At 31.8% G+C, this 24,579-nt stretch overlaps 1 protein-coding gene across 3 annotated transcripts; it reads left to right on the forward strand.

The window, feature by feature from the left end:
- Window positions 1-892: 892 nt before the first annotated feature.
- On the forward strand, window positions 893-24,261 carry LOC139485213 (PAN2-PAN3 deadenylation complex subunit pan3-like). 3 transcript variants are annotated; one of them, XM_071269492.1, is made up of 17 exons: window positions 893-1,005; window positions 2,733-2,824; window positions 3,475-3,789; window positions 4,249-4,501; window positions 4,921-5,066; window positions 5,590-5,655; window positions 8,473-8,577; window positions 8,819-8,876; window positions 9,229-9,387; window positions 10,083-10,199; window positions 10,635-10,781; window positions 11,318-11,583; window positions 15,239-15,378; window positions 15,870-15,999; window positions 19,437-19,501; window positions 19,770-19,908; window positions 21,537-24,261. In XM_071269492.1, the coding sequence occupies exons 2-17, from the start codon at window positions 2,747-2,749 to the stop codon at window positions 21,687-21,689; spliced, it is 2,337 nt and encodes a 778-aa protein (XP_071125593.1). In that variant the 5' UTR covers window positions 893-1,005; window positions 2,733-2,746; the 3' UTR covers window positions 21,690-24,261. The 3 variants fall into 3 exon arrangements, with proteins under 3 accessions (XP_071125593.1, XP_071125595.1, XP_071125594.1); XM_071269494.1 differs by having other exon boundaries at window positions 11,321-11,583; XM_071269493.1 differs by having other exon boundaries at window positions 893-997.
- Window positions 24,262-24,579: the final 318 nt, after the last annotated feature.

Genomic DNA, 24,579 nt, shown 5'->3' on the forward strand with positions numbered 1-24,579 from the left:
ATTTTACCCAAATTCAGTTGCTTCGAAAAAGGTGAAAAACATATTGTATGAGCAAAAAATTGATGTGTAATTAAAGTTCAGACGTTTATCTTTCTAAATATATAAATATATGTGTATTGCATCAGTGAAATATCGAGTACCAAAAGCGTACAGAAAAGAGGTGCATGCAAGCGTAAGTTGATATTTCTACTAAAGCTGGCACAGAAAAAAAAATAAAACTTGGCAGTGATTTTTCTCAAAGTCGGAAAATTTTACGTTAATTCGTAATTTAAACTTTTCAAATCTCGAAATTTAGACTTTCTTAAATCTTGGAATATCGCCTTTTTTCCGATTTCTCACTTTCTCGATTTCCCGATTAATCGATTTATCGATTCCCCGATTTCTCGCATTCTCGATTGATCGATTTCCCAATTTCTAGATTTAGCGTGAGAGTGAAAGGAAATGAACAGTCGAATTTTTTTTTTAAATATAAAGAGGAAATTTTGAGAAAAGTAAAAAAATCTAGTATAAAAAGTCAAAATTTTGAATTTGAAGTCAAAATTTCAAGATTGAAGAAAGTCAAAATATTAAGTTGAAAATTTCGAGATTTAAAAATAACAAAATTTTAAGTTGAAAATTTCGAGATTTAAAAATAACAAAATTACAATGTGGAAAAAAAAATTCCCTGCCAATTTTATTCAGTTAACTTTTACTATGTACTTTATTGCGCTTCCGTAAATTGAGTGTATTACATAGATACCAAATACAGAACTTTTAAAGAAAAAAAATCCTCTTTGTTAGAGGACGTTAGAGATAACTGTTATATAAATATCCCGATCTGAAGCCTTTTCTCGATTGGCAAGTTGTATCAAGAAATATGAAGCGTTTTGATGACAAATCAACAAAAACATTACTCAGACAAAGATGTGACCCAATTAAATGCACATGCGTACTCAACAAATTGTCAGAAAATCGAGAACCTGTTCAAATGAGGGAAAAGACATCCAAATAATTTAATGTAACTCGGTAAAAATGCATCAATCGTAAATAAGTAAATGAGATCTGGGAAAAGGGATATCTTCTCTAGTTTCTAGTGGAGAAAAAAATGCACATTGTCGCTTATTTTTGCAGACAGGCACTTGTAATTTAGGCGACGACTGTCAATTTCTCCACCATAAACCAGGTGTTGGGTTTCAAAAACAGTTCATAAACGGTTCTTTAGAAGACAAACAAGGTGCGATCTAAGGCATCCCTGACACTATTCATAAACTAGAGTAACATACCATGTTAGGAATACGCAATTAATCGAGATTTACTGTTAAAATTTCTTGGATTTAAAATTTTATATTTTAATGTCCAAATAATGTTCTAAAGCTGCCTTTGTTTATTTCATTTTATTTTATGCATAGACACAAATCATTATTGTTACCTTATGATAATACAGTACTACATTTGTAGTTACCATGTTTTAAAGTATGACATTTTCTGTGCTGGTTGAAAATTTAAACTTTTTGCATGGTCATTAAATAGGCCACTTCATGGTTATTGCAGCCATATTGTAAAGAGTTCAGAATTTTTTTTGGTACATGTGATATAACAAGGAGTATGGGAAAACTCATTCATGTTTCCAAGCGACTATTCCTTTTCAGTGATGAAAAAAATAAGAACATAATATTCTAAATAAAGACTCTAATGTTTGGGATAACAAGTATTAAGATAGAAAATTTATTTGAGAAAAAAATGTCAAAGGGAGATGTAATTTATTGATTCAGCCTTGCTGGAGTGATGATCGGGATAATTCAGATCTGGTTCAGAATTCTAAGTTGAAGACATATGATAAAAATTATGTGTTTATATGACTTGCAGAAACTTTATACCTCATTTTAATAATCAACTGCCAACTTATGATATGTTATTTGTCCTTCAATTTAGAAAAGGTTTGGCAAACAACTTATTTAATTTAGATATATACAATTGCATATAGTTCCTTTGTAAATCAGAATTTATATTACATGTATTAGATTGCCATTTGATATGAAAAAGTGATTTATCAAGTACAAGCAGTTGAGAAGGAATATATGAAAGTGTTTTATCTGTATCTTATATCTTATGTTAGTCATTGAAATTTGAATAAAATATAACCAGAGTTGATTTGTTTTTTTTGAAATTATTTTAAATATGTTTAGTTTTTAAATTGTTTCTCTAGTATGTGCCTTCTTGTAATCTTCAACATATCGAAGTTAAGAAGTATTGTGTAGATGTAGGTGGATTCCCACACTTCTTTGAACAATGTTGAAATAATTTTACTCCCTTTGTTTCATTAGACAAATAAGAGTATTGATACAATACCAGTCATGCCAGTATGGTTTTCAAGTGTCATGATTTACAAACAATTAAACTCAAAGGTGTAAATATTAATTGAAATCAACTCCATTCTAATGCAATTTTAATTGACCAGTTTATATGTCATGACAGTTGATAATTATACTGGATATAACACATCTAACTGAATACACAAAATCTTAACCTGAATAGTGTACCTATTATTTATTTTGATCAACACACTGAAACACTACATAAATTATTCTGTTAATGTAGTGTGAAAGTTGACTGATTAATGAGCATGATGAGGTATGTGGGTTTAAAAAAAAAAAGAAGACTAAAAACAAAATATTTATAAAAATGCCCCCAGATTTATTTCACTTGTACAGTTACATTGATCAGTAATCTATGATGCTTTGATTATTTTGTAGCATTACCAGACTCAATGGGCAGTAATGGAGATCAGTATTTTAATGCTACATTTAGTAGTGAACCACCTGTCCCAGACTTCCAGCCATTTAATGTAGGTATTTTGTTACATTGTGTCTGTTAAATATGGCTTTTATATGAATAAGACAACAAAAAAGCTTGTCAGTTAAAGTTTACAAATGCAAAAAACACGATAAACATCAGAAATTTATGTTCATAGATAGTTGATGGGATATTGTTAACTAGCCCAAAATGAAAAAAGACTAAAAAAGTACACTCATATATAATTGATAAGTTTTTAGTACACATGGATATTGATGTGGTTTTGAAACAATGCCAGAGTAATGATTGTATTGTTTTATCTTTTACTTATACAAAGACAGTTGTTCTAACATCCTTAGAAAGTCTGTTTCTCCTGGGGAGAATCTAATTTTTCACACACCAGTTTCATATTAATGTTAGAATGTTAAGCATCACAAAATGACTACATGAAATATGAACTTATGGGTAATGTCACTTGACAATTTCATTTCAGCAAGTTGAGGCTGGTCAAAATAGGAAAGTGGCTAAATATTCTCTCAATTCTGTTTACAAGATTCCATCTGCTTTGTTTTTTGGTAGAAAGAATTGACATATCTCCAAAAATCCTGCTTGTAAAGACACTTTTTTCAACCTCTATGTTTGAACTTCACAGTTTAGGTGTCTGGCTGAATCCTTTGAATTATTTTTTTAACCATTTTTCAGCGGCAAAGAGGAATGGCAAGAGGACAAAGAAATATGATGGGCCCAGGCCCAATGCCAGGGCCACCTGGTCCACCAGGGCCAGGACCTAGGAATTTTGGTCCACCTGGCCATGGAATGAGACCAAGGATGGACATGCCTAGAATGGATGTTCCTCCAGATCTAAGGGATGGGCCACTACCTGGTCAGATGTATAGTGAAGGTTATGGATCTAGGATTGATAGTCCAAAGTTTGATGGTCTAGGATCAAGAATAGACCAGGGATTAACAAATGATTTTGCAGCTCTCAATCTGCAAATTCCTGGTAGTGGTTTAAAGGTATATTTTATGGCAGATTTCATATATGCTGCATGCTATATTTTTGTTTTTAACAATGGAAGTTCTCAAATGATTTTAATTGGAAAGTAGTATGAACAAAATAAGTTTTTTTAATGATTAGGTTTCTAATTTGTAAATACAAAAACATTTAAATTTAGATTTCAGAAATGCATTTCATTACATTTATTCATTCAGAAAGACATAAACTATTTCTTCTTCTCTATAACAAGCAGTTTTATAATAATCATAAATAATAACACATAAGTTAGATGGCCATGACATTAATAGATATCCTAATTTTGAATAAGCTGAACTTGATACTGTCACATCATTAATACATAAATCTTGAATAACGGTGAAATTATTTCCAGTCACTATTTATTTATGAAAAAAAATGTTAAAATATGAGTTACAAATTTGTATGCATAATATTGATACAGGAAATTGTTTCTATTTTAGGGGTCAAACCCAGGTGCAGATGAATTTGTACCAAAGTCTGCAACATTAACTCATAGTGCTAGTTCTCCTAATTTCTCATCGTTCAACAATGGACCAGTGGGTATGCCACCCATGTCTAATGCTGGACCTCATATGATGGATAATGGTCACATGGGAAATTCCGTGCCTGGAGGTGATATTCCAATGCCTGTTGGAGGACCTATGATGTCCAACACACCTCCACCTGCTCATTTAATGCCATCGGGCATGTCCGGTAAACATTTTAAAAGTTTGTTTTGACCTTAAAAGAGACTGTTTAGTGATTCTTGGAATGCAATTCATGATCATTGTACTTCATTACAAGTTCAGGACGATCTTACTAATTATTTTGAAATATTTTTTTTTTCATTTAAAAAAATAATAATATAAATAAGAAGATCTGGTATGAGTGCTAATTAGACAACTTTCCATCCAAGTCGCGATGTATAAAAAGTTAACGATTACAGGTCAAAATAAGGCCTACAACATAGAGCCTTGGCTCACACCAAGTATAAGTTGATATGGCAGAACTTTAATAGTCTGCTTTATGTATTCAGTATTTTCAAATTTCATCTTTCCAAAATCTTTGATTATTCTGTAACATGATTGAAACTAATATGATTTTTCAAAGATAAATTGTTTGTATATTTTCAGGAGCTGTTTATTCTACAGCCAGTCCTAACAATAGTCCTCATCTGTCTCCAACAAACTCTCCTCTTATGATGAGAAGAACTGGTTCCCCATTAGCTCCCATTAAACCAGGAACACCAAAGAAAAACCAACCAGCCAGCACCATTCAGGTAATGTATACACTTCATTCAGAAATTTTTCATACACTTATTATTGCGATTTTTTAACAATGGTAAAAAAAAATTGTTTAGTTTTGCACTTTCAGTTAATGTTGCATTGAATATTTTTTATCAAAATTTAGTTTTTATAGTTGTGTAATCCTCATGATCCCACTGCCAATTTTCGCAATAGTTAAAACGTCACTAAAATTTCTAATGTTACTGAATATAATTAGTGAATTCAAGCTTGTTAAAATTGAACCTGTCCTCTACAAAAAAAGTTCTCTAAAGAGAACATTGTTTACACATAAATATTATTCAATAGTAATTGAAACATGTTTAAACTTAAACAGAAGACCTGTCTAATCTGAATAAAATATTCTGTCACACATGGATTCTATTTAAACAGTTGTCACTTTAATTTCAACCTCTGTTTATCTCCAGGTCATTTCCTGATTCTTACTCTTGCTGCATGCAATAAAGATAGTGTAATTCAGGATCAGTTGAATGAATATAATTTTTCTTTTTTTAACAGGAAAGTGTTGGTGGAACAACCTATTTCTACAATCCTGAAGATTATACTGTACAAAGGGAGGGCATTGTAAGTAATACAAATTAAAAAAAGATTTTTTTTTAAAACATTTGGGTAAGATCAATGTCAGCAATACTGAATAAGCTGTCGACCTGTTGTCATGGTTGTAGGACAGATATTTTATTTGTATAAAACCATCACTTGGCGTCCGTCGTCGTCGTAGTCCGTCTGTCGTAAACTATTTCAAAGATCTTCTCCTCTGAAACTACAGAACCAATTCAAACCAAACTTCATCTGATTGATTCCTAGGGTATCTAGAATAAAGTTTGTGTTTTAATTCCCATTTCATCAAAAAACATGGCCGCCATGGCTAAAAATAGAACATAGGGGTAAAATGCAGTTTTTAGCTTATAACTCAAAAACCAAAGCATTTAGAGCAAATCTGACATGGGGGTAAAATTGTTTATCAGGTCAAGATCTATCTGCCCTGAAATTTTCAGATGAATCGGACAACCCGTTGTTAGGTTGCTGCCCCTGAATTGGTAATTTTAAGGAAATTTTGCTGTTTTTGGTTATTATCATGAATATTGTTATAGATAGAGATAAACTGTTACAGCTAAAATGTTCAGCAAAGTAAGATTTACAAATAAGTCAACATGACCGAAATGGTCAGTTGACCCCTTTAGAAGTTATGGCCCTTTATAGTCATTTTTTAACCATTTTCCATAAATCTTAGTTATCTTTTACAAAAATCTTCTCCTCTGAAACTACTGGGCCAAATTGAACCAAACTTGGCAACAATCATCATTGGGGTAACTAGTTTAAAAATTGTTTCTGGTGACCCGGCTTACCAACCAAGATGGCCGCCATGGCTAAAAATAGAACATATGGGGTAAAATGCAGTTTTTAGCTTTATCTCAAAAACCAAAGCATTTAGAGTAAATCTGACAGAGGTAAAATTGTTTATCAGGTCAAGATCTATCTGCCCTGAAATTTTCAGATGAATCGGACAACCTGTTGTTGGGTTGCCACCCCTGAATTGGTAATTGTAAGGAAATTTTGCTGTTTTTGGTTATTATCTTGAATATTATTATAGATGTAGATAAACTGTAAACAGCAATAATGTAATGCTTGGGGTATACAATGGTTTTTGTCGAGCCTGCAACTTTTGTTGCAGAAAGCTCGACATAGGGATAGTGATCCGGCGGCGGCTACGGCGGCCGCGTTAGCTAACTTCTTAAAAGGTTTATATTTTAGAAGGTGAAAGACCTGGATGCTTCATACTTTGTATATAGATGCCTCATGTTACGAAGTTTCCGTCAGTCACATGTCCAATGTCCTTGACCTCATTTTCATGGTTCAGTGACCACTTGAAAAAAAAGTTCAGAATTTTTGTAATGTTGAATTCTCTCTTATTATAAGTAATAGGATAACTATATTTGGTATGTGCGTACCTTGCAAGGTCCTCATGCCCGTCAGACAGTTTTCACTTGACCTCGACCTCATTTCATGGATCAGTGAACAAGGTTAAGTTTTGGTGGTCAAGTCCATATCTCAGATACTATAAGCAATAGGGCTAGTATATTTGGTGTATGGAAGGACTGGAAGGTGTACATGTCCAACTGGCAGGTGTCATCTGACCTTGACCTCATTTTCATGGTTCAGTGGTTATAGTTAAGTTTTTGTGTTTTGGTCTGTTTTTCTCATACTTTATGCAATAGGTCTACTATATTTGTTGTATGGAATGATTGTAAGGTGTACATGTCTAACGGGCAGATGTCATCTGACCTTGACCTCATTTTCATGGTTCAGTGGTCAAAGTTAAGTTTTTAAGTTTTGGTCTTTTTATGTAATTTTATATGCCAAAGGTCAGCTATATTTGGTGTATGGAAATATATTATGATCTATATGTCAGTCCCGCAGATTTATTTGACCATGACCTCAATTGCACGGTTCATTGCACAGTGTTAAGTTTTTGTGTTTTGGTCTATTTTTCTTAAACTATAATAAGTAATAGGTCAACTATATTTGTTGTATGGAAGCTTTGTTAGCTGTACATGTCTGCCTGGCATGGTTCATCTGACCTTGACCTCATTTTCATGGTTCATTGGTCTTTGTTTAGCTTCTTGGTTAATGTTAAGTTTATGTGACAGTTGTAATAAAGCTTTATACTTAGGACTATCAACATAATATCAATGATTAGTAAAGAAGGCGAGACATTTCAGTGTGTGCACTCTTGTTTATACTTTCATCATAAATTATATTATGAACACGAGACAAACGAGACATTTCAGTGTGTCCACTCTTGTTTTTGCTTTTGAAGAAGATATGACAGAATCGAAGAACCATTTATATAAATTGAAAACCCAAAATAATCATTGATGGAAGATTTAAGCAAAAAATTTAAGGGGAGCGATTCAGGCTCTTGAGAGCCTCTTGTTTTATGAATAGCCTTATTACAATACATCCAATATTTCACTGTATATAATTATTGAATGATTGGTGTCTGTTTATGCAGTATCAATGCATAAAGTCTATGTAGCTGTGAGAATGTTTATATTTGTGATATATGTATTTTAAATATCAGGTTCTTTCTATTGTAAAATATCAAAAAGTCACAGTAGGAAGTGTTGGTGTGGGACCATATCCAATGAACACACAAAAAAGTAAGATAAGACAAAGGTCAAGGATGGTATGCATTTCAGTGGTGAAAGTGGCAACAACATCTTTAGATATGAAAGACATTAAACATGTATGCTTAAAAAGCAAAAATGATGAAAAATCCTGAAGATATGTATAAATAGAATACTATTCCTGTAGGGATTTAAATTGGTATGTATTTATAGAAATTTGACGCTAAATACATACTTCTATTATCTTTTGCAGCACATACCAAATTTTACCATGTTTCCAAGTATACCTCCACATGTGGCACACATGACAGTAAAGAAAAACATGCCACAATTCTTCATGTGTGATGAACTTAAAATGGTAAGTATTAAGTCCCCTTCATTGAACAATATTTACATTAAATATTTTTTCAGATCATAACATATAACAGTGCTATTAATTCATACTTTTATAATTTTATCCCTTTCAGAATATTGTCAGAATAAAGCAGTTACTTTTCCATTGGACATTGATGTGACAGAAATTATTAAAAATTGACGATGTTCTCTAATGCAACCCTTTGTAAAGTTAAAAGTTACAATAGTAGTTTGTTGTTTTTTAGGACATACTAAACAGGCATTCTATGACATTGGCACAAATAGATCTGCAACAAAACCCAGGTAAGTCCGAATGTCATGTAATGTTTGTATAACTGTATGTAAACTGTGAAACTTGATAAAATACAGAGCTGGGATTTCCAATCCCCTACATCCGTCTATAAAATTTTGGTAAAAATCATGATCCATATATATATTTCATGACAAAATCATAAATTATTTATATATTATGTATATTTCTCAATTCTCAATTAATATTTCTTTATTTTACACAAAATGAATGATAAAACAATATTTACACCTTGGAAAGATAAAGACTTATTTAAACCACAATATTTAAAATGTAGGTGCATGTACAAAACTATCTTGTTTACATATTGTATGCAATAACTCAATATAAACAATTGTGTTTCAGATATCCCAACAGAAGTAGATAATTATCATCATTTGTTTCCATTGGAGCCCCCTCCACCAAGTTCAATGCAGAAATCAAACAGATTTAGTTACCCCACCACTTGTTATAAAGCTATCAATACAAAAGATGGCCTCACATACTGTCTACGTAGAATTCATGGTAAGTTACAATTCACCATATCGTTATTTGTCCGCCATTACTGGACATCACAAATGTTTTGTAAAATTTTGACGTCATAATAGAATATATTATTGTTGCATGAAATCGAGTTTCTCAGATTGAGCTGTGCAGAATTTGAAAAAGCTATAAGGTTTATTAACAGTCATACAATATAAAAACCAATGAGCAATAAAGCTTGCCCCCATAACATCTATGTCATAATCATAGTTAGCTATTATAAACAGTGATATGATATAAACCTTTCAAATGCAAAGCCAACCTCTAATACTGTTTTCATGAAATACACGATTTTATTTTAATGATGAAATTGAAATATCCGCTAAATTGAAAATAATAATATATTTTGAGTGCAGGTAACGACACAAACAAATAGAATCTTGTTTGGACTGTAGTATTATCTTAACCAATCAATTACTGCTAACTAATTAATTCTGCTAGCAGTAAAAAAAAAAAGATAAGCTGATAACAAATGGTTATAAAATAACAAACTTCTTCTATTAAAAGGAGTAAATCAACAAGGTAAGTAAATCACCAAAATTAGATTTCCAAGAAATCTTTTCGAAAGGGACAAATGCAAAAATTAATTCAACCACAGAAATGAGTTGGTTTACAGTGAGACCAAAGAAAACGTATGATAATTGGGATAATCAGCAATTTTGTTGATCTTTTGACAGGTTTTCGATTGTCAAATACTAAGTGTATGATGATAATAGACATGTGGAAGAAAATGTACCATCCTAACATAGTACAGCTTAGAGAAGTTTTTACTACTAAAGCATTTGGTGATAACTGTAAGTATTACTAGCTATTGCTTTGTGATTTGAATTCAAATGTAGACACATATTGCTAAATATCACTGTTATATCTGAAATAATTGAGTATTCCATCTCAACATTTTATTAATGTTTTTATTGTTGTACAGTAACGGCACTTTATCTGTCAGATTAAAGGCAATTTAATGTCTCTATGCCTTGAGTGATTTTCTCTTATTTTCACACTGTTTTTTGCATTGATAAAAAGAAGCTTTTGACTTGAAGAAAAAAACATTGGTTTGTTTTTCCAGAGTTATGGAACTTTATTGAATTTTTCACATGATGTACCATAACTTGATTTGATATATGTCTCAATTTGTTTAAACCATTCTATTTATTTTTGTGATCTATTGGTCAACACTAAATACAAGAAGGAAATATCATGAATTAGTTATTTTAATTTTAAAATTACAGCAATAGTATTTGTGTATGATTTCCATGCCTGTGCGGAGACTTTGATGGGTAGACATTTTAATAATCCTGGATCTATTAATGGTTACAATCAGTCATTTAATATGGATGGAAGTTCAAGGTCATACAACTCCAGTGGAAATGGCAAAGGTCAGTTATGTATTATTTTTACTGTAAAACGTATTTGCTCATGAATAAATACGCAAAAAAAAAAATTGTAGAAAATACCAAGATTCAAACAAAAACTTTTTATTGAAGAAAAAATGACACCATGGACAAAGAAAAAAGAACTAATAAACAGCAATCTTGAATCACTACTTAACAAATAAAATTAACCAACACAAAGTGCTTAAAAGCTATATTTAAATGGATTTAACATAATAAACCATGATAGCCTTAGATAAATCATGTTGTGGCATGCCATTACACATAACTTGCCACTACAAATCAAAAAACTACATTATATCAATATAAATACTGTCTGCCATGGTCACATGGTAACTACCTATCACCATATAATTTCACATATTGCCATGGTAACAAGGAAAGGATGAAATTGAAATTATTCAATATAGGGAAATCTTAAATACATTTTGATAAAAGTTTAAGTTGGACATGTCTGACTGAACTTTTTAACCTGTACACCATATGATTGTAATTGTTTTATGTATTTACTTTGTTAATAGGAGGAGGAGGTGGTGGGGGTGGCAACAACACTCCCCGCCAGCATGCCGGTCTATTGCCTGAAAGTTTGATATGGGCCTATGTTGTACAATTGAGTTCTGCTCTTAGAGCCATACACGCTGCTGGCCTTGCCTGTAGAACTATGGATCCAACCAAAATTCTTATCTACAGCAAGTCTCGGTTACGGTTGAATTGTGTTGGCATCATGGATGTGTTGACATTTGACAATAACCAGGGGAATCCACTAGCAATGATGCAGCATTATCAGGTCAGAAAATTTGTTGAAACTACATAAATTTTTATTATTGCTAATAATTTATTGAAGTACTTTAAGCATGGAAACGATTCCTTAGTTCATGATACCAATATTATGGCTTTTTACATACTAATCATGCAGTGATTTTGCTAGCGCTCGTCAGTTTCTTAATTTATGAAACGGTTTTTCGCATTGACGAAAGTATTTCAAATCAATTTCGTCACTTAAATTTTGAAAGCGTAAAAATATATGTCTGTATGTTTTTGACAAGTTTATGACCCCCTGCAGATAATTAACATTTGGAACAGATGTTTCAAGTTGTGATTACAAGTAATCCGCTTACCGCCATCCGATGGGTCACTAATCCGTTAATTATTAATAAACCTCATAAATGACCATTATAATTATTTTCCCTGAGGAAAATCAGTCAGTCTGCATTTACTAACCCAGGAGTATAGTTTCGTCATTTGATCAAAATTGTTTCCCCCCAAATAGTTCGCATTTGAATTTCAATATTTCTCAAACGATCACAATTTGAAGTTCATTTGTTGTAGATTCGTCATTCGAACATATTTTCGTCATATTTGATATAAATTTTCATCAAAAACTTTTGACAATTTCCATTAAAAATATAGAACTTTATTCAAAACTTTCAGAATATTTTCACGAGTCAAACAGGTGCTTCCTGTACTGTGTGCTATGCATGCCTGAAAGTATTCCTACGACTATTTATAAACACCAAAAACATAAAATACGAAATCATTTAGTATCAATTAAACTAAAGGGACAAATATATATATCTCTTACTAAAAGAATTTCAAACTAAAAATGATAATTGCCTGATGAATCCTGACTCATATTGAACTTATTATCCACTTATCATTTCCAATTTTCATTTCATTTTAAAACCGAAAGTAGTAAACGTGATCTATTGACTATTTTTGATTTGTTTACAACCTCCTTACAGTCATTATAATGGTTCCAAAAAGGATTTTATACAGTTCCAACCAGGGCTTCCAAAAAATATTTGAGCCAGCCGGACATTTCATATCTGATCCCGATTTTAATCCCTTAAAGTCACAAAAGGCAATTATGGTAATCAGATGGCCATTCCAATGATTGACATTACATTAAAAAAAAAAAACGATTTTAAACTTTACTTTGATATGAATTTGATGTTAGGATGTTACTATTAAATTGGCAGTGCATCATTCAAAGTGTGCACATCAGCGTGCTCATATCTGCCATAGACTTTTTATTTGTGCAAAATGACATTGTCAAACTACTTTCGTTTTCAACCAGATGTTGACTTGACAATGGTAAAACATGGACCATAAACGGATACGTAAAATCCGTGTATTTTTACAAAGCACGACTGAGAGAAGAAGCTCTTTCCATGTTATTTTTTCAACAAAATACTTGAATTGAACGTTAGATACAGGTATCATTGATAATTTTAGCATTTTTGAAGAAATGTAGGATGCATTATTATAAATTTCCCACCTGTGCACATGCGCACACGTGTTCTAGTTCATACGACATAGTTCTGACGATTTTTTTATCTAAAACCTTAAATTTTTTCATCAAATCATTTTGATAAACTAATTTCTAATAATTTTAATCTTTAGAACGAAATCAATTAGATACAAACTGCTGAAATGTAAGAAAATATTTGTGATTAAACCGATCAATTTATACGATGTCCGGTACTGACCATAGTTCACCTGTCACCTGAACAGGTAGATTTCAGCTGTCCAACTACTAATTAGCCTTGATTAAAATTAGAAAGTATTGAAGTAGGTGTTGTTTTGATAGTAATTAATCATCATGTCACATTTATGACCGGAAACGTGTTGATGTTAAAGGCAAAAGGTTGGGTCAAAAAGATCGTGAATTATGTAAAATGACCGAAAAAGCCTTGAAAAATAAAAAGTATATGACCGTTTCATGCTTTGCCCAGCCGGACTTTTACCGGACATTATACAAATGACCGGAATATATGACCGTTTTGGAAGCCCTGGTTCCAACTGAGTAGAAATAATATCTAAATATCGATTTAGATGTTTTATATGAAGGATAATGATTATGCAGTGAGATAATCGTTGCAAGTTTAATTTCTGCTGTGATTCCTCGTTTTAAAAAAACGGAATCCAACTTTTGTTGCTCAGGAATGTCCCCTGGAATAAGCTGAAGAGAAGTTGTGAATTAAATTCGGGATCCCATGTCAGCATCTTTCATAATAAGGGCCAATACAGTCAAATCATACAATAACTGCCAAGCATGCCTAGCCCTTAGTCCTTTATAACATGACAAAGTCCAGTGTTTTCCTTTTTTCACTAAGGGAAGGTGGGTGTTTTAAAAAAATCACTTGCAACTGGGTGGTTTTTTTTTTAAATGTCCACCCGTTTTTTTTTTTTTAATTTACTGTCGGTGCACGTGGGGGTCACAAAAATAAAGATTAGTATAATATTCACATTTAATGGAGTTGAACAAACATAAATAGACGTAGTCATATTAATTGTCAAATATTCTTTGATTTGATTTTTTTCAACAATTTATCTCTTTTCTCTCTTCTTTCATTTACAATTTTATGTCCTGTTTCTTGCTTTTGTGCCGTATTTTTGGCCCATAGAACAGTAGTATCCTTCCTCTGTGACTATAAGCCATTTGAAGTCTTGCTCATATTTGTCTTCACTTGCGTGTCTTTTCCGTTGTTTGGTTGATTTTTGTTCAATTTCCACAACTTCAACATTACTATCAATTTTATTTAACTTATTTGGTCTAGTATTTTCTTTATCACCATCGTCATCTGCCTTTCTTGTACCCCGATTGATAAATGAAAACTTTGAAATTTGACGATTGGACGCCATCTTTGTCAATGAAAACAAATCAGCGAGGCGCGATTAGTATTCAAATTTTAACGGTACGGAACCGAAAAAAATCCGAAATTTGAAAAAAAAGCCGACCACCTCCTAAAAACGAAAGGTGGTCGGCTTTCAAAAGAAGGTGGTCGGCACACCCGGCTTAAATGCCAAACACTGAAGTCAAAGATAAAGGAATGGAAAACACTGAAGTCAAAGATAAAGCAAGTACTATACATCCTTGGTCCCTTGCTGTTACACAAAAATAGGTTAAATTAAATGGTGCACAAAAGTGACTAAAACCCTCAAAATCCTAGCTTAAACCCTGATTATGTAGTGTGTTGTTTTCACTTATATGAAAATTGTGTATACAGTTTGAGAATATCCCCTGTATGAATCGTTTATAAAAAGCACCAATATTGGTATAAAAAGCAAACTAATTGTTCTCTGGGCAAATGTAATAACTGATCCAAAAATTTAATCTATGACATATTTGTTTAAATAAAATTTCCCAAAATTACTGTGGTTTCATTAATACTCCTTGGATACCAATGTTCGTGGATTTCATTGGAACAGGTTAACCTCAAATTTAAGTGTTTAACGAAATACAAACTTTCCAAAGGAATGTATACATTTTTTTCCAAAACCACAAATTTTCAAGTTTTCTCAATCCACGAAAATTGGTACCAGAGAAAATAAATGAATTCACAGTATTTAGTTCAACAGTAGAATAAATTAGTTTTAAGAAAAAGTTCAAATATATTTATTGGACACTAACTGATGTATTGTATATTGTTTATTTTCAGCAAGAAGATTTGGTGTTCCTTGGAAAGGTTGTGTTGGCTTTAGGATGTAACAGTATCATGGCCATACAGCGGGACAACTTTACATCTTCCATGGAACTTGTAGCACGCAATTACTCAGCAGATCTCAAAAATTTCTTCGTGTCGGTTTAATTTTCAATTTATTTTGTTATGATATATATATATATATATATAATGGCAGTACACAATGTTTGTGGAAATTCTGTTAATAAACTTATTTCTTATTGCATCAAACTTTCATATATTGGAATAATTTGCATTTTTCTGCAGATTATTCAATTAATTTTTTGAATTTTTTTTAATAACTGTTTCATTAAATTTTAAGAATCTTGTGAAAATTGAATTGTATTCTGAAGACAAGTATAATAGGAGTTACAGATAAATTTTATGTGATGGAAGAACAACCTCAAGACCATAATAACTATATTCAATATTATAATTTTTAATGGAATTTTTGTTTCGCTTTGTAAAATTTTTTGGTTACTGAAAAAATCATTTTACTCTGACGTTTTGAAACATGCACAGAAGCATTAGCATTAAACATTAGATTGATGTACAACACAGAGTTAAATGAGTAAATGTCAGTATGACTCAATCTGTGTTTCATTTGTAGGTATCTGTTAACCAATTCTAACCGACCACGAAGTATTAACGATATTATGCCAATGATTGGTGCCAGATTTTATACACAATTAGACGCAGCTCAGCTTAGAAGTGATGTGATGGATACCGAGTTATCTAAAGTAAATATTGATTAAAAATGTCTTCCTATGTTTCAATATTAAACACTTGGGGACTTGTCTGTTCCAATATTAAACACTTGGGGGCTTGTCTGTTCCAATATTAAACACTTTGGGCTCATCTGTTCCAGTATTAAACACTTTGGAGCTCATCTGTTCCAGTATTAAACACTTGGGAGCTCATCTGTTTCAGTATTAAACACTTGGGAGCCCATCCGTTCCAATATTAAAGTCATTAGAAACGAGTGATTGGTAAAAAATAATGTTCATCCAATTCTTGAACCAATCAGGGGTGTGGAAATGCTATGCCCGACTCGCCCGACTCGTACATTTGAACAACCGGACACGTGATTATTTTTGTCTTGGTTGTCCGTGGACAAGTAAAAAAATATACAAGACAAAGTTCAAATCCAACAAAAACATAAAATTAATTTCAAAACGTATAAAGATGTTTAATTTATGTAAAAGAAACCGGTGTTCAGCAAGTAAAAACATCAATGTTCATGACGATAAATATTATAGGACCACTATTACTTGATACCGGAAATAGATCGATTACCAAAATAAATAAAAATAAGTATGCGAACCCGAGTCGCGTAACATTGCATTGGCTTTTTAGCTCACCTGGCCCGAAGGGCCAAGTGAGCTTTTCTCACCACTTGGCGTCCGTCGTCCGTCGTCGTCGTCGTTAACAATTTACATTTTGAACTTCTTCTAGAGAACCACTGAATGGAATGCAACCAAACATGGCATGAATGTTCCTTATGAGGTGCTGACCAAGTGTTGTTACTTTGTAGCCGATCCATCATCCAAGATGGCCGCCAGCGGGGGATTTAGTTTAACATAGGACGCTATGGGAAATGCATACAAATGACTTCTTTTAGAGAACCACTGAATGGAATGAAACCAAACATGGCATGAATGTTCCTTATGAGGTGCTGACCAAGTGTTGTTACTTTGTTGCTGATCCATCATCCAAGATGGCCGCCAGCCGGGGACTTAGTTTAACATAGGACCCTATGGGAAATGCATACAAATGACTTCTTTTAGAGAACCACTGAATGGAATAAAACCAAACATAGCATGAATTATCCTTATGGGGTGCTGACCAAGTGTTGTTACTTTGTAGCCGATCCATCATCCAAGATGGCCGCCAGCGGGGGACTTAGTTTAACATAGGACCCTATGGGAAATGCATACAAATGACTTCTTCTAGTGAACCACTGAATGGAATGAAACCAAACATGGCATGAATGTTCCTTATGTGGTGCTGACCAAGTGTTGTTACTTTGTAGCCGATCCATCATCAAAGATGGCCCCCAGCAGGGGACTTAGTTTAACATAGGACCCTATGGGAAATGCATACAAATGACTTATTTTAGAGAACCACTGAATGGAATAAAACCAAACATAGCATGAATGTTCCTTATGGGGTGCTGACCAAGTGTTGTTACTTTGTAGCCGATCCATCATCCAAGATGGCCGTCAGCGGGGGACTTAGTTTAACATAGGACCCTATGGGAAATGCATACAAATGACTTCTTTTAGAGAACCACTGAATGGAATGAAACCAAACATGGCATGAATGTTCCTTATGAGGTGCTGACCAAGTGTTGTTACTTTGTTGCTGATCCATCATCCAAGATGGCCACCAGCCGGGGACTTAGTTTAACATAGGACCCTATGGGAAATGCATACAAATGACTTCTTTTAGAGAACCACTGAATGGAATAAAACCAAACATAGCATGAATGTTCCTTATGGGGTGCTGACCAAGTGTTGTTACTTTGTAGCCGATCCGTCATCCAAGATGGCCGCCAGTGGGGGACTTTTGAATGAAATTAAACATGTTCCTTTCCTTATAAATGAGGTTGTGTTGTCACTTTTAGCCAAATTTTATATTTTTTTATATGATTTCAAAAACCCAAGTAGAATCAGGTGAGCGATACAGGCTCTTGAGAGCCTCTAGTTTGGAAGTGTCATTTCTTTAGATTTATTATCGAGATTCAGATTGATAAATACTAAATAAAAAGTTGGGCAGGCAAGACAAAAAGAGTCATGAGTCGTGTTGAAAACTTAAATGCAAATGGAGGACACCGAGTATTTAAAAAAAAAAACAGAAGCGAGAATTTCAGAGATCGTGGATATCAGATTGCCCCTGGCTATCTATGGAAATTCGGAAAATGAATTAAGTTTTTGTCTTATTAATAGATGTAAGGTCAACATTATTTGTTGTCAAAGTGGTGAATAGAAGGGACGCTTTAAAGTCCATCAAGACAATAATAAATAATCAAGAAAAGAACTAGTGTGTCAGTTGAGAGAAACACCACAAAATCAATAGTTTATCTATTATTTAGTTTACATTTCTTCAATAACTGTCCTCAAATTTAGTATGTACCTACTGGCTACAATTTTTATTCAAAAACTGCTGCAAAATTGTCCTTTACATGTCATTTCATTGGTTGGTTTGCTGTTAGGTTTCTGTCCCATTGGTGTTCACCCATTTCCTACTTTCTTAATTTTTTACACATATTTAAACAAATGGATTTCATTTGTTTGTGATGCACAACAGTGCTAAGTAAGAATCATATATTATCTAACCATGCTTACAAGAAATACTTCAATATTTATTGGGATCATCAGGTCAAGTATATTTTTTTCCGGACAAGTAAAATTTTTAGTTTTACTTGCCCAGGGACAAGTGCTAACAACAAATATTTCCACACCCCTGCCAATGCATGTATATATCATAAACTTAGTCCTCTGTGCACGATTTTATCATTTTTTACGCAAATATATCATATAATCGTCAATTTTTTTTCTATCTGTCTGTTATGATTTAACAAATATGGCTACTCATTAAATGCCGTGTTTTGAAGCCGAAGTTTACCGATTGTCACCTTATAGTAAATAATCAACAAAAAGCATGGGCATTTAGCACGTGTTTAACATATACAATCAGGTAATTGTTTATAATAAATGATAGATTCATGCGTATTGCTATCACCGGATTTTTACGAGGAGGGTCACGCTTAGGTCACTATGCATACGGAAAATATGTCGGTGAATTGCTTCCTGGCAGCAAGCAATTAACAATAAGTAAACTTCTTCTAAATGTGGACAAATTAAAGAATTTTCCTCAGAAAAAAGTATATGTACATTAGTTGTACAATGAAAACTATCCATTTAGTTTTAAAAAACATATGCATATTTTTTTTTTAATTTGAGGTTTCATATGACTTTAAACACTTGGGAGCTCATCTGTTCCAATATTAAAAAATATCGTGTAGCAAGATTTATTTCATTTATTTCTGAACAAATGAGAAGAAAAAAATGATAATTTAGCAAAATATTTTACATGTGTAAGCAGAATACATATATTATCCTAATGATGTAGAGTTACCAATTATTTTAGACAGTAATTTTTTTTTCTTTTGTAGTCTGTAGAAAATGGCAGATTATTCCGGTTGTTATGTAAACTGGGTACAATCAACGAGAGGAAAGAGTAAGTTTAAATACACACAAGTTCATAAAAATTGTTTTAAAATATTTTTCTACATTGAAGATGCATACTTCTTTGAAAGGGTAAAGATTGTTTAAATGATATCTACATAATGTCCAGTAGCAGATATAACATGCATATTCACTAGAAAATAAGTGAAACAGATGAAGACTATGATAGAATGTGTTAATTTAGTAAAAAGTTGTTTGTTTTGTTGTATAATACACTTGTAGCAATTGTGACTTAATTAAATAAACGTTAACTGTTTCAGGTTTCAGATGGATCCTCAGTGGTCAGAAACAGGTGACCGATACATGTTGAAACTATATCGTGACTTTTTGTTTCACCAGCATGATGCTAACGGTGCTCCTTGGATTGACATGGCACATATCCTTCAGTCTCTAAACAAGGTAAAAAATATAAAAAGATTGGAATCAGCTTTGCTCAAAGTGAAAAGAATGATAATCTACAAGTACATTTTCTCCCAACATTGCAACAACATTAAAATCAATATATCAACCAAGAAATCTAGCACATTATATCTTTATAAATAAAATCATCACATACAAAGCATTTTAAATAAAATATGAAAATCTTTCCTTGTTAAAAAAAGTCTTGCAAATTTCAATAGTTAGTTATATTAGATTGCAGATTTGTCTTATTCAGTGATTTTGACTAAATCATATGTCTCTGTTATAATTCTCAAGGTATAGTTTGTTTGACTAAATCATATTTCTCTGTTATAATTCTCAAGGTATAGTTTGTTTTGACTAAATCATATGTCTCTGTTATGATTCTCAAGGTATAGTTTGTTTGACTAAATCATATTTCTCTGTTATAATTCTCAAGGTATAGTTTGTTTTGACTAAATCATATGTCTCTGTTATGATTCTCAAGGTATAGTTTGTTTTGACTAAATCATATTTCTCTGTTATAATTCTCATGGTATAGTTTGTTTTGACTAAATCATATTTCTCTGTTATGATTCTCAAGGTATAGTTTGTTTTGACTAAGTTATAATTCTCAAGGTATAGTTTGTTTTGACTAAATCATATTTCTCTGTTATGATTCTCAAGGTATAGTTTGTTTTGACTAAATCATATTTCTCTGTTATTATTCTCAAGGTATAGTTTGTTTTGACTAAATCATATTTCTCTGTTATAATTCTCAAGATATAGTTTGTTTTGACTAAATCATATTTCTCTGTTATAATTCTCAAGGTATAGTTTGTTTTGACTAAATCATATTTCTCTGTTATGATTCTCAAGGTATAGTTTGTTTGACTAAATCATATTTCTCTGTTATAATTCTCAAGGTATAGTTTGTTTTGACTAAATCATATGTCTCTGTTATGATTCTCAAGGTATAGTTTGTTTTGACTAAATCATATGTCTCTGTTATAATTCTCAAGGTATAGTTTGTTTTGACTAAATCACATTTCTCTGTTATAATTCTCAAGGTATAGTTTGTTTTGACTAAATCATATTTCTCTGTTATGATTCTCAAGGTATAATTTTTTTGACTAAATCATATTTCTCTGTTATAATTCTCAAGGTATAATTTGTTTTGACTAAATCATATTTCTCTGTTATGATTCTCAAGGTATAATTTGTTTTGACTAAATCATATTTCTCTGTTATAATTCTCAAGGTATAGTTTGTTTGAAATGGTATGTAGTGTATTCTTGAAGAAAACAAATATGGGACATAACAAATGTAATCTGACTGCTTATAGTTGAAGGATATTTTGGTCATGATAAGCTTGTTGTGATATGTATTGAATCTATATATCTGTAATTTTGACTTAATGATTTTTTTTGTATTATGGTTATCAAACTTAAATTAGCATTTTTAATCTGTGCGAGTTCATTTAAGCAATACTTGAGCTTGAGAAAAATGAAGGATATATAAATTTTGTTTGGAAAAGCATAAAGCAAATAGTACATTCATGACAAACAAAATATTATCAGACTTCTGATATTGGAAAGTATGTTTTTGTTGTGTGTTTAAATGATATTTTAATAAATATATTTTTTCAGTTGGATGGTGGTACACCAGAAAAGATCTGCCTTGTTTCACGTGACGAAAATAGTGTTCTAGTAGTGACATACGCTGAATTAAAACAAAACTTTGAGCGAGCATTCAGTGACTTACTGACAGCTAGTGAATCGCAGAGTAATGCCTTTACGTAGGAATATATTAAGATCTTATTGTTACGGAATATAGATCTCAATACCAGAACAACTTACACATATTTAAACCAGTGTTTTCTGTGAAAATCAATTTCCTTGAAACTGACTGGGATTTTTTTATTCTTGTCAGTATTGAATAATGTTATGTTCATACATTTTATATGTATTTTGTGGATTGTCTTGATTATTTAAAAAAAAGTTTTCCAAACCAAAACAAAAGGAGAAAGAAATTATTGTTAGTATGTGTTCATTCCATCTAAAGGAAAATTTGAATAATCAAAATGTGAATTATTCTTGTAGACATAATGAAATAGACATTGTGTGCAATGACAGTGATTGTACATTGTGAATTAAGATATGGAAAGTGCTTTCTTGTGATATAGACACATTGTTACTATGACAATTTGTTGCTATGACTACAGACTACATGTTTTTGTTACTTGTTGATGTTTGAACAAGGCAGCACATGCTAAAGAAATGGAGTTCCTGCTTAACTTATTTTGACTCCATTCCTAACTTATAAGATTGTTGAATATTTTAAACTATTATTGACTATTTTTGTTCTGTCAAATGACATTTTAATTTGTACAGAATCTATATTAGTAAAAAATGTGTCATAGATTAATAATCTTGACCTAAAAATGAAAAGAAATATTTTGAATATGAATTTTCTACTTTCATAATCATGCAAAGTTGTCTCCACAGTAAAACAAGGGCATTTTTTGTAATTTATTTTTTGTAATCATGTCAAGGTCATAACCTTTCACCTTTCTAAAGAACTGAGAATGTTTAAGGTGATAAGGTTACAACATTACTTTATTTATTTATTTTATTTTGAAAAATTGTTTTGTTATCTTGGCATTCTGGATATGTGGACCATTTTGTTTTCCTACGCTAAGAAATTCACAGACAAAAAAAATTCAAAAAATTCATGCTTAATGAAAATTTTAACATTGGCAATCAATGAGGCTAAAATCAACTCTGTTTTTCTTTGATTTATTTATAAAGTTTTCTTTCAAGGCCATATTAAAGAAACCTTTTGTACCTTATTCCTATTGAACTCTGTATCAGGCATTTATAGTATGTTACATTTTTTTTTCTTTGATAAAAGTATGCTCCAAAATTTGCAAATTTGATCCAGTTGAGACACCAAAATAAAAGTTTCAGTAACATTGAATTGAATGGCCAGTTTTGTTGCAGTCACAATTTTTCTTTTGACCTTAATTGGACAAGTTTTTTTAGGGATAACCATTTACTTCTTTCTAATAATTTTTATTTCTCTTTTTTTATGATTTTGAAGTTAGAAAATTTTAATTCTTGTTTATTTATACAAATTTTTAATGATAACAATGGTTATTTGAGAAATACACAGGATTTTATAATGAAGACATCTTTCTAAATGCTACTAATTGTCTGAATAATTATAGATTATCTGATAGTCAGCATAAGGATAGATTATCGATTGTTTTTCAACTACAGTCTACAATCTCATTGAAAGGTGACAACTTTGAGCTGAGATGTGGTAGTCTAGTTTGAAAGACCATGGATAATATATTTAACTATTTAGGCTATGGTGTTGTTGATGTGTACATTGATAACAGCATTTGTGCCCTTTGTTTTTAAGTGATAAATTTCTATGTCAAGCAAGGAGCATGATATGAAAAAATGATCAAAGAAAAAATCTCAAAACAGCGATAATGATAAATGATTTAAGAATGGTAATTGTAGATTATTGTGATCATCTCAACGAGATTGATTTTCTCGCTTGAGCAGGAACGACGAAAGCGAGAAAGGCAAGTGAGTTGAGATGACCAATGATAATCTGTTTATCGCTATTTTACCTATTAAGAAGTTAGGTTCTAGTGATAATTTTCCATCTGAAGCGAGTAGCAAGATATGAAAAATTATCACAAAAAAAGATCAAAGGAAAAATGCACAAAATAGCAATAAAAATGTTTACTTTGTTGTATGAATAAATGAGAGAGAGACACACTATAATAAGAGAGCAGTTAAACAAAAAAAAGGTCACATGACATCAAAACAGCAGTGCCCATGACTGTAGTTTAGTAATTTGAAAAAATTTCCAGAAAAAAAACCAACACGATAATGACATCAAAATAAAATTTTGAAGATAATTTAAAGTATATACGATGTGATGTAATGTATTAAAACAAGTTTTACTAATGTTAAGTTGAGACCATGTTTCACTTTTCAACTGAAGTTAAATTCTTAAAAAAAAAGAGCTCCTTAACATTGTAAAGTTCTACAGTAACTTGTGTAACATGGAAAAAAGATTTTTTTTAAGAACTATAACTTATTGTAAGACAAGTATTCATACAGCTGCTTTTTTCAGTTGTCTATATCTATACTTAAAGAAAGTTGTCAATCTTTTAAACATTGAACCATTGAGCATGTATCAGGGAAGTTTTTCATTATAAAATCGTGTGTATTATTCTCCCGTCTTCCTGTGATGAGACAAGTTATTGCATGTGATGTACAATTGAACAATGTTAAAACCGTCTATGATGGAAATGACATGTAAAATATTTATACAATAAAATGTGCAATAGTGGGTCGTCTTTCATTTTGCCAGATATCTCAATGGAAGAGTAAAGACTTTTATATGCTACCAATACTCCACTAGATTTAAAAAGATGTGGTAAGAGTGCCAATGAAACAAATCTCCATCCTAGTCACAATTTGTAAAAGTAAACCATTATAGGTCAAAGTAAGACCTTCAACACAAGTTTATTATTTGACAGGATAAATTTAATTTAAACAGTTTTATACAAGTAGGAGCAATGAGCAATTCTTACCACCAAGCAGCCTTGAATGAATTTTGAAAATCACTTTTGATCAAGAGTATCTACAGATTAGTAAATTGTATTGC

This window comes from Mytilus edulis, chromosome 8 (assembly GCF_963676685.1).
Source record: "Mytilus edulis chromosome 8, xbMytEdul2.2, whole genome shotgun sequence".
Taxonomy (NCBI): Eukaryota; Metazoa; Mollusca; class Bivalvia; order Mytilida; family Mytilidae; genus Mytilus; species Mytilus edulis.

Bases quoted from the DNA above. Each gene is read 5' to 3' on its own strand.
- LOC139485213 (XM_071269492.1), top strand. From the start codon at position 2,747: ATGGGCAGTAATGGAGATCAGTATTTTAATGCTACATTTAGTAGTGAA. The intron at 2,825-3,474 runs GTAGGTATTTTG...ACCATTTTTCAG, and splicing joins CAGACTTCCAGCCATTTAAT to CGGCAAAGAGGAATGGCAAG. The intron at 3,790-4,248 runs GTATATTTTATG...TTTCTATTTTAG, and splicing joins TTCCTGGTAGTGGTTTAAAG to GGGTCAAACCCAGGTGCAGA.